General features: G+C 36.7%; 2 protein-coding genes across 3 annotated transcripts in view; both read left to right on the top strand.

Annotated features, from left to right (window-relative positions):
- Positions 1 to 482: 482 nt before the first annotated feature.
- Positions 483 to 4,612, top strand: LOC102206561 (deoxyribonuclease-1-like). 2 transcript variants are annotated; one of them, XM_013916146.1, is made up of 8 exons: positions 483 to 548; positions 1,065 to 1,150; positions 1,453 to 1,790; positions 2,656 to 2,774; positions 2,944 to 3,056; positions 3,522 to 3,676; positions 4,037 to 4,133; positions 4,232 to 4,612. In XM_013916146.1, exons 3-8 carry the CDS (start codon positions 1,729 to 1,731, stop codon positions 4,283 to 4,285), a joined length of 600 nt encoding a protein of 199 aa, XP_013771600.1. In that variant the 5' UTR covers positions 483 to 548; positions 1,065 to 1,150; positions 1,453 to 1,728; the 3' UTR covers positions 4,286 to 4,612. The 2 variants fall into 2 exon arrangements, with proteins under 2 accessions (XP_013771600.1, XP_013771601.1); XM_013916147.1 differs by having other exon boundaries at positions 2,656 to 2,762.
- A 1,978-nt stretch (positions 4,613 to 6,590) lies between these two features.
- The window catches only part of LOC102208236 (deoxyribonuclease-1-like), a 9,469-nt gene continuing 5,028 nt past the window's right edge, over positions 6,591 to 11,031 (top strand). Inside the window, exons 1-6 of the mRNA XM_005753938.2 lie at positions 6,591 to 6,707; positions 7,937 to 8,022; positions 8,422 to 8,516; positions 8,934 to 9,020; positions 9,412 to 9,515; positions 10,449 to 10,561. Coding sequence (XP_005753995.2) covers positions 7,942 to 8,022; positions 8,422 to 8,516; positions 8,934 to 9,020; positions 9,412 to 9,515; positions 10,449 to 10,561 — 480 coding nt within the window. The 5' untranslated portion in view covers positions 6,591 to 6,707; positions 7,937 to 7,941. The remainder of the gene's footprint in view (positions 6,708 to 7,936; positions 8,023 to 8,421; positions 8,517 to 8,933; positions 9,021 to 9,411; positions 9,516 to 10,448; positions 10,562 to 11,031) is intronic.

The following is an 11,031-nucleotide window of genomic DNA, read 5'->3' on the forward strand; positions in this document are numbered from 1 at the left end:
GTGTGTCATAAACATTCACAGAACACATTTAACATCTGATTAATATTTCTTATTATTTTAACATGATTCAATCATTTACAAACTTTTTAAAGATACCTTTACACTTTATGTTATAATTGTTCACATAAGTACATGTATACAATTATGTAATGTACATAAAGCATACATGTATATTACATACATAAAGGGCTCCCAGGGTTATGTGTGCACTTTGCCTATGTGTATTATTCTATCACATAAAATTACACATCCAGTCAAAGAAATGTGTATTTCTTTGTTTCCATTTAAAGATTTTTACTTCTCTTTTAGCTCAGTTTTGGACTCCACCGCTCCAAAGGGAAATATCCAGTTTTTCAAATGCTAAATGATCCGTGCCAGCTTTTCTCTCACTGTGTCTGTGAGCCAGTTTTATTGGCTGTGTGGTTTAGCACGGCCGTTTCCTTTCCTGCTTAGACTCTCAGTCAGTCGTCCTTTCTCCACTGACAGTGAAGGACCTCTTTCAGCTCTCTGTCTTCAGACATTTGTGGTTATTGATCTTAACCTAATTGGTGAGTTCTTTTCTTTCTTTTCTGTTTCTTTCTTTAAAAAATTGCTTCAGTATTCAAAGTGGTGATTGAGCTTCTTTTCATTTTACTGGACTTTTGATTGTGTGATGCCAGGTCAGAATTGGCGGGAAACCAGCCAGACATTTTCTCTCAGCCTCTTATATTTAGTTCTTTTCATTTTTCTTTCTTTGAATTTGAATTTTACTTTTGAAGTTTGACTTCTAGTTAACATTGTAAAATGGTTTATTTTAAGTCAAACAATTATCAATTTGGCAGCCAGGTGCCCAAACCAAACTAAAAAGTGAAAGGACAGGTCTAATACATCCACCACCATCACCTTCTTAGTAGCTTACCCGAGTTAGGGTTAACGTCAGGGCTGACGCCTTTCACAGGTCGCTCTGGGCAAGTGTGAGCTTAGACACAAAGCACTGTGTCCAAGTATGGTTAGCATTCTCATTGATGTTAAAGCCTCTGAAATTATGTAAATGCTGTGATATTCTCAAAAGTTTGGTTTTACAGTCAGAATGAAGATCGCAGCCTTCAATGTCAAGAATCTTGGAGTGAGAAAACTCAACAAAGATATTGTACGAAATAATCTAATCAAGGTAAGTCATGAGACATTTACAACTTAATTTGATTAAATTATGATGCTGTTTTATTGTTGAGGTGTGTTTGTGTCATCAACATATTCAAACATTTAGTTATAGAACGTATTGCCACAATAAGAGTTGCTGACTTTTAAGTTTGTGACGTCAGGCCATTTTTGCAGTATACAGAGTTATTTAAGTTTGTTCACACTGGCTTGTAAAAGTTGATGTGTTGGATTCCCAGTGGTTGCTGAACTGTTGCACTAGACTTTTATTTCTTAAATGTATTTTTACTAAGTGGGTTTGTGTGTTTCTCTTAGATTGTGTCTCGGTACAGTGTGGTGGTGTTACTGGAGGTCCGGGATCCCAATGACAGGGCAATGAGCAAATTTCTCACAGAGCTCAACAGACACAGGAAAGTCCTCACAAACCACATTAACAGGCATTTACACCTGCTGACCTCTGGAACTAACTGACAACAACAGTATTCCTGCTGTAATGCCGAACACACAATATGTACAAAACCTCCCAAAAATAAAACTGAACTACAGTTATGTCTGTTTTTGAACAGGGGGAACAGATCTCGTCCATACAGGATGGAGATCGGTGCCCCAGTAGGACGACATTCCTACAGGGAGCAGTTTGTCTTCTTCTACAGGTACAATCATCTGACATTCATATGTTTCATAGATGTCTCACATGTCCGGAATTAAAAGCTCAAATCTGTCAAGACAGATCATTGCATTTAGGAGAAGATTTTAAGGAAAATAAAACATTTTTAAAAAGTTTAAGATAATCCACAGAAATGATTTCAGATATTCTTCAAACCAAAATATTAACTTTTATTCTTCCACCGTCCATTTTATGCTACTTATCCAGGTCCAGAATGCAGGAGCAACAGTCTAAGGCAGAGGTGGGCAACTCCAGGTCTCGAGGGCCGGTGTCCCTGCAGGTTTTAGATGTGTCCTTGAACCAACACAGCTGATTTAAATGGCTAAATTAGCTCCTCAACGTGTCCTGAAGTTCTCCAGAGGCCTGGTAACGAACTAATCATGTGATTCAGATGTGTTGACCCAAGGTGAGATCTAAAACCTGCAGGACACCGGCCCTCAGGGCCTGGAATTGCCCACCTCTGGTCTAAGGGGAGACTCTTCAACATTTATTGCATTAGATATTTTTTCCTTTAAAAGAAATAAAAGCACTCTATGAATGTTTAAGAGAATAGGTGAACATGGCTTTTAGAAAAACAACCTCCTCTCCTTCACCTACTCCAGCTGTTCTGGGAGGACACGGAGGCGTTCCCCAGCCAGCAGAGAGACATGATACACCAACACCCCGACACACTAAGAGTCAAAAACCTGGAGTCGGGACTCCACCCTATTCCTGGCCTCAGACTTCCTCAGACAGCACAAGATTCACAACAATAAGCAACTTCTCACGATATAAGTCATCTCAGTTTGGGCTGAGACCTTGGCTATATGTTAGCATGAGGGAAACAGATGTGTGTGTATTTTCTGTCTCAGACAGGAGGAAATGAGTGTGATTGACCGTTACCAATATGAAGAAGAAAACAAAGATGTGCTTGCCAGAGAGCCCTTTATTGTGCAGTTTCGCCGCCGTTCAGCCAGACGTATGTATGAGTGTGAGCTTTTGTCCTCTACATTCACAAGGACCAGTTTGAAACTGGTAACGCTGCTCCTTCTTCCAGGATACAGGATCAATTGTCCATGAATGTCCATACAAGTATACAAATAAACAAGTACTACTGTGCATGTTCACCTGTAACTAACTGGTTATGTTTGTGCTTCCAGTTGTGAAGAAGCTTGTTCTGATTCCCGTCCACACCAAACCAAAGGATGCTGAACATGAGCTGCGTGCTCTTCATAATGTGGTCCAAGATGCAAGAAGGAGATGGGGCACTAATGTAGGCTGGAAATGAAAGAGTGACGAATTTACAGAATGGATTTGTTTATGATGCTAAATAACAATAATAACAATAATATGTTGATTAGAGCAGAAAAGGTCATGAAATGATTGATAGTTACAATCATTGGTCTGATTGTCATTCTAGACTCTTCAAGCACTTCACAACAGCAGGCTGTGGACAAATTAGTTTTATAAAAGCACAATTTTATAACAGTAAACTATTTTTATTTGTTAAGATAAAGTTATTGTTGACAAGAAGTCAAAATAATTTGCTTCTCAAGTTATTTAAATTAATTTGTTCTTTGAAAACCAAACCTGTGCCGTTATTATGTTTGACATATGAGCGTAACTAAAATGAAAAATCTGAAATGTGCTCAAACCTAAAGACTGGAGAACAAAATTATATTAAATGATATTGTTATAAAATATTTACCTTTGTATTTTCATATATATTGTCTTTCAGAGCATCATGATTTTGGGGGACTTCAATGCGGATGGACGTTACCTGTCAAGTACTAAAAGGACAAACATCAGAATGAGCTCTCGTCCCTACTTTTGGTTGATAGATGAAGACGCTGACACCACTACTAGTGACCTTAATGACCATACATATGACAGGTATCTTCATATTTACTACTTTTCTTTATGTTGTTGTTGTCTTGCTCAGAGTCACACGATTTTATTTTTAGCTTAGAAAATATTTGAATATCTAAATAGTTATTATTTATAAATATAAATACTTTCCTATTTTAAGATTAGGAAATCCGGGTGGGTAAGATCTGTTTCTATGCTGAAAAAACAATCACCGCCCCTCCTGCCTCACAATGGTTTCACTGCCTACACCTCCCTAGTTCTGTTTCATTACAGTCTTAAAACAAAGAAAGTGAAATGCTTCTTGATGGCAAATTGTCATCTGCATGTTAAACAACAGGCAAAGTCAAATGAATGCATGATTGTGACTCTATTTCCTGCCAACAGGATTGTTGTGTTTGGAAAGAGGATGAATGACGCAGTTGTTCCTGGCTCTGCAAAGCCTTTCGACTTCAAAAGAGCGTACCGCCTAAATTACGACACAGTAAGACTTTTAATATTAAAAACATTTAATTTAACATGGCAATGTTTACGTGCAAACATCTCACTTCACCGCTGTTTGCCATGTTTTTCTACTTGTAGACTCGATCCGTCAGTGACCACTACCCCGTGGAGGTGGAGCTTCGGGACAATTAACGTATGAAGAATTATAGAAAAAAGCTTTATTTTTACATTGAGAACCTGCCTTGAAGTGAGATAGCAAACAAATTTCACCCCCAGTTTTAATCAGGAACCATGTGTTTTTCTTATATGTGTAGTTATATAACGGTTCATGTTAAAATAGTTTTTGCTGTCTTTTTTTCATATTATGTGCAATTTTATGTCAAAGAAGAGTAAATGAGGCACTCTGCCTTTTAGTAAAATTAACAACTGTGTTTTTGGAGGAACTTCATAGAAAAAAACAGGATTGAATTGATCCCCTGGGTTTCAATCAACCAACACAATGGCAAATAAACCTTTACATCCACGCACAACTTGCATTGTTTTTCTTTCATGTTCAATTTTATGCAATGACTGGACAAGTGGAGCATGAATTGTCAGGGTTCCTGCAGTAACCCAGTGTTTTCAGCTTGTTCAGGTTCAGTTTATTTTGTCACTCGTTCTCATTTTCTGTTGTTCTGTTCCTGTTACTTCTATGTGTCATTAGTTAGATTATGTTCAACCATTCACTCACCGGTCTCTAATCACTAATCATTCAGTCTGTGTATTGAAGTCCCTCAGATTCATCGGTTCATTGTCGTGTCATTGTTGTTGATGTTAGGTTGTCACTGTATGCTTTGCTCATTCAGTCCGTCCGTCTGTCCGTCCGTCAGCCATTTCCTGCTCCTGTTCTGTTCATTCACTCCATCTGCACTAAACACCAGCTTTCACCGCGAGTCGTGCCTGTTTTGAGTCATCACTTCCTCTCCTCCACACACGAAGCCCTGACATGAATGAGATGAAATATGGTTATCTAAGTGATTTTACAGGTTTTATTTAATAATATAGTTTTACATTTTAAATAATCATTTTGTTTATTTATTGTATTTTTGATTTGGATTGAATTTTGCAAATGTATCCAGTTACCTCATTAATGTTTCCACCCGGGGAGGGAGCCTGGCCCAGCTGTCACAGTGCAAGAAGCAGGTTACACCCTGGACAGGTCTCGACAGGGTGCCAGACAGTGGCAGGGCTACAAATGCAACTATAAATGTTATCTTTGAAGCAGTCCTTGCAGACAAAAGTGACACCAGACAGAAATTTAACGCCCCGGTCGCAAGTTTAACTTAACTGTATAGATGTAATATTCTTCTGTGAGAAAAATACACCCCTCTCATTTATCCCATGGACACATTGGCTGTTTTAATTGCTGCCTTTCTGTATTGTTTTGTTTATTTGAGACAGAAGCGACAGTGTCATGTGGTGTTAAGATAACAACTGCTCTACATACACTGTAAGTAACAAACTAATAAAGTATTCTAATTTTACCAAAACTAGAAGAGAAACTTGTTGAACAGCAGACATCCTGACTTTCTGAGGTAAAACAGTCCAAGTTGCTGAGTTGAAAAAAACAAATGTCTGTTTGTATTTATACTAAAGTTTTAAATTCTCTGTATGAATTTGTACAGAAATGTCTTTAGAAGAAAGCTGTAAACATTTTGTTCTACTGTAGAACATTTTAACATCACTTTTTAATCTTTTCATTTTATTAATGATATTGACGCAAAGGAGCTGTGAGCATTATACCTTTTGTTGGGTTATATTTAGTATTTTGTCCAACAAAGAATTAAGAACCCAACTAGCATGACTCATTTGTTCTGTTAATACTTTGTTGCCATTGTTATTATGCATTTTCAGACAGGCAACATAACAGGAAGGAAACAGCTGCTACCACAGCGTTTGTGAAACAGCCGCACCATCCAGACAAGATGTCTCAGTGGTGTGGGTGTGGAAGGACATTTTTTGTTTTTTTGCACATCAACAGGAAGCATCCTGTATTTTAAAATGACCGGGAAGCAAGAAAGAAGCGGGAATATTTGTGTGTAGGAAGAGATGAAAGGCACAGCTTGAGTCACAGTGGAGGAAAGAAGATTTTTTTATTACCAAGTGAAGCTTTATATATCTCTGAGGATAGAGGAAACTACATTATGTATTTGGTATATGAATGGATTGTCATGACCACAGCCATGGATAAAAACATGTCACACAGCCATACCTCACTGACCCTTTAGACATCTATGTGTTATCCTGAGGCCCTTTTTAACATCATTTCCACAAAAGAACGTCCTCTCGACTTGTGCTGACAGGAGGCACCAGATAAATATAAAGTTGTGAAAATGTTGCTTGTAATCAATGATTTTATGATTTGATTACTCGCCCTGTTAGCTCTGCATTTGGTCTGTGCCATCTCTCAGGGAAGTGTCTGCTGCATGTATGAGCATGCTCATACTGCGCGGGCTGTCTCTCTGCCTGCAGAAACAGTCAGTCAGTCCCATTGATAGCAAGGACAATTCAAAAGGACATCATAGCCAGATTGGTGAATTCCTGTTCTTAGTTTTCTGCATTTTCTACAGAAAAGGTAAGTTTGAGAAATAATTGCAGGCAATTGAGCAGCTGTTTATTTGACTGGACTTGCAAAATTTGCATTGTGTAATTCAAAGTTAGAATTGGCGGGAAACCAGCTCGACTGCTGTGAAGCTGCCAAAATGATTTTCAGATTATATGCATTTTGTCAGGGGAAGTTTTTTGCAGGTGGGAGATATTTATCTGCTAAAGTCAGCCAAGCAGAAAAAGAAAGTAATAAGTAATAATAATAATAGTAATAATAATAATAAAAATATTATAATACTATAAAAAGGTCTTGAGGTGTCAAATAAGAACATATACATCATAATAAAAGGTGTTAATAAATACATATTTCAGGAACTGTTAGAAGAACGCGACTGGTTTTGACAGTTCAGATTTGTTTCAGTTTTAAATGAAAGAGTTTCCTGTCTGAAAACCGCACAGTGTGCCAGTTTTAGTGAAGCAGAGTCCTAATCTTCACTGCTATGATCACTTTATTATTCATCTGTTGAGTGAACTGTTGAGGATCTGCACCTGCAAATTTAAATAGACTGAATGAAAAATAGTTAATTTCTATTCATGAACAGTGTTTATGAATAGCATGTGCATCCTCCTGTGTCAGTATTTCTTGGTAACGTGTCAACAACACTGCTGTCTGCTTTATGTCTCTTGTGGCTATTAATGAATAAAATCACACTAAGAAAAACGCTTTGCACCTTTTTCTTCTACTGCCTTGCACTTTTTCACTCTATTTTATTTAAAGATAAGGCTAAATGATATAATCTTTCCATGCTAATAAAACACATATGATAATAAATTAAATAATCCTATTTTCTGTACACTTCTGTATGGTTGTGATCATGGTTACACGCGGTAAAGCCAAGTTGTTCTCTAGATTCACCGTCCCAAACAATAAATGTGTAAATTTAATCAAGATATTTGCTCCTTGTTTGTTTCCAATGACTAAATTTAGCTCTGCAACTCTCACAGAGGCTCTTGACCAATTCCTCCCTGCTTTGCATCTTTTTATCATCGCCTGAGTTCTTGTGCTCTGGTTTAAATAGATATTTTTTATCTTAAAATGTTTAAACTAATACTTTGGGTGTAGAACTACCAATATTTGTAATGTATTAGACAAACATGCAGAACATCAGCACACTCCATTATCCCTGAGTTGCTAATAAGTTGCTAATAACTGTGTTATTGTTGCTGAAGTCTCTGTTGTTAATTTTGTTTTTACAGTGACCATGAAGATTGCAGCGTTTAATGTGAAGAACCTCGGAATGAAAAAAGTCAATAATGACAATATACTGAAAAACCTTATCAAGGTAAATCATAGTCGTGGAGCACACTGTGACCTTTTTGACTTACTTAGAGTTTTGATTGTGTTTATTAGTTTTGTGCTATTGAATGCAACATGAGGTTAAATTTGTTTGTTTGTTTTAAACACAGTAATCCACCACTACAGTCTGTGCCCTGTTCCTTTTTTCATATCTCACAAAAATAAGTATATTATCTAAATGCTAACAACACATAGCTGATTATAGGACCATTAATTTATTTCATTTTCCAGATGTTGTTCACGCTGGCTCATGAAAGCTGATGCTTGTTTAAATTTGTGGTGCTTGCTTAATTGTCTTTGAAGCTTCTTCAAATTACTTCTAATATTTTCTTTTATGCTACAGTCTTTAAACATGTTTTTTACTGTGTTCATGTGTTTCTCGTAGATTGTGTCCCGGTACAGTTTGGTGGTGATGCAGGAAGTTCAGGACCCCACTGGCAATGCGATGAAAAAGTTTCTCACGGAGCTCAATAAATATGGGTGATTTATCTCAAATTATATAACCTGTAACAATCACAGAACATCTGAGAGGTTTACGATGGAGCAATTGTGGCTTAGCGAGTTGTTGTTTTAGAACAATGTGACTACCACTGTTAGCCAGTTATTAAACTGGGTGGGAGGAGTTCTGGTTTAAAACTGGCTGGAACCTTCATGTTTTTGCTGATTTTTTCATATACAGCATGTTTTATGTACGTTCAATACAGATTCTATGCTCAAGGAATAGGTTTGATACTTGAAAGCTGTTAAATCGTTTGTTACTGAAACCACAGAATGAAGACCAGCTGTAAAGTTTCAGCAGCTGTGCGTCACATTTTCACTGGGATTTAAATCGCTGACACGTTTAGTCACATAAAAAAGAATAAAAGTTAAATCGAGCTGTGTTGCGTTTTTCAACAGAAAAAACAAATATCATCCCTTTGAGATGTTGAGCAGTGAACCAATAGGACGAAACTCTCGCAAGGAGCGGTTTGTCTTCTTCTACAGGTATCCATCACGAGGTTCACAGTTGTGTTTCTGCAGCACCACCTACTGATTAAAAACATTACAATTTGTTTGTGTGTGTATCACAGATAAAGGGAATAAATGTTATTTTGTACCGAAAACTATTTTTTCTTTTAACTTTTTAAAAGGTTAAACTGAAATCTTTGAACCAGTTTTTGAAAAAACTAACAAATTAACTTCAATTTTAATCTTAAAACTAAAAATAAATATGAATATGAAATAATAACACAAAAGTACAGGAATTGTTGTTCATAGCAATAAGTAAGTCCTTTTCATATTTCAGTGTTTCTGTTTAGCATCCAGGAAATTAATCATTGTCAATCTATCATCCCCAGAAAAGATTAAAATACAGCTGTTTATCTTTGTGTCTCAGACATGATGAAATAAACGTGACAGATTACTACCAGTATGAAGAAGAAAACGAAGATGTGCTTGCCCGAGAGCCCTTCATTGTGATGTTTGAATGTCCAAATACAGGTATGTATGTGTATTATTCATTATTGTTAAATTAGTGGCACAGATATGACCAAGAACAGAAGAAGTACAACAATTTTACTATAAAAATCTACTCTAAGTGCCCAAAGTAAATAAAGTCATTATGTAGGATCATATATTAACCATCCATCCATCTTCTTAACTACTTATCTAATTTGGCGACACAGGTGTTGCGTGTGTACCATCTCATTAGCCCTTTGGCAAAAGGCATGGCACATTCAGGACAGGTCACCAGCCCATCACAGGGCTACAGACAACCACTGATGCTCACACTCTAAATTCACAAGTTAACATAGCATACATGTCTTTGGACTGTGTGAGGAAGCCAGCGTACATGAAGAGAGGTCCATGCAGTCACAGCGAGGACACGTAAACACAGAAAACTCCCAGCCCAGGGATTTTTTGAATTTCTCAAACATATATGAATTACTCATATACTTTGTAGCGTTTACCATCATAAAGTGGCCAATAGATGCCTTGATGCTCAATCATCCAGGTAGAAAATCTCTAAAAGTTTCTGTAACGTTTTCAGTGGAAAATGCTACAACCAGGTGAACAGAATCATCTTTTTGGGCATATCTTAATATATCATTTATTAGTAGATTTATATTTCAAAATATTAAAAGTAACAATTGTTTTGGTGTGCAGTATTTTGGAATCCAAAATAAAGAAGAAAGTAAAAAGCATAGAAATAAGGTGCAAAAATATTAAAGCTGTACTTCAGGAAAATGCTTGAATGCAACAGATTTTTCACTGTAAGACTTACAGTATTATAGACAAGGGGCACCGGGGCAAACCATATTTCAGGCTCAGTCTGTGCCACCCAATACAGTCAACTTACTAAAGTCACTGGTGCCACCTCATCAAAAGTAAATCAGTAAATCGTATGTTTATAACGTCTCTTTGTGCTTCTAGTTGTGAAGAATCTGGTTCTGATCCCAGTCCACATTGATCCAGATGATGCTGAAAATGAGCTGGAAGCTCTGAATGATGTGGTTGAAGATGCAAGGGAAACATTGGAAACTGATGTAAGCTTTAAATCAATAACATATAATCGATATGTTAAATATGGTACAAAAATAATAAATATTTTATTTGATTATCAAGCAATCACATTTTATTTCATAGCACATTTCATACAAGTTAGTGCAGTTTAAAACTCTTCATTACCTCTGCTGATGTTAGACAAGCTGATAATAAGACAGAACTGAAAAGGTGTAAGCAGGATGAAGGTACATCAAAATAAAACTAACTTAATAAAAATAACTTTAAGAAAAAACCTGAAATGCCCACACTGAAGGTTCAAACTCAAGCGCCCGAGCTATTGTCCTGAATATCATTACTTATCCTACTGATATAAACTGACCTGGTTTATACACAGGGTTATACGGCTGATATAAGGTAGGATAGGCAAGGCAAGGCAAGGCAAGTTTATTTGTATAGCACAATTCAACAACAAGGTGATTCAAAGTGCTTTACAGAGACATTAGAAACAAAA

The sequence above is a fragment of the Pundamilia nyererei genome, unplaced genomic scaffold (assembly GCF_000239375.1).
Source record: "Pundamilia nyererei isolate P.nyererei 1_Seehausen unplaced genomic scaffold, PunNye1.0 scaffold00483, whole genome shotgun sequence".
Classification (NCBI taxonomy): domain Eukaryota; kingdom Metazoa; phylum Chordata; class Actinopteri; order Cichliformes; family Cichlidae; genus Pundamilia; species Pundamilia nyererei.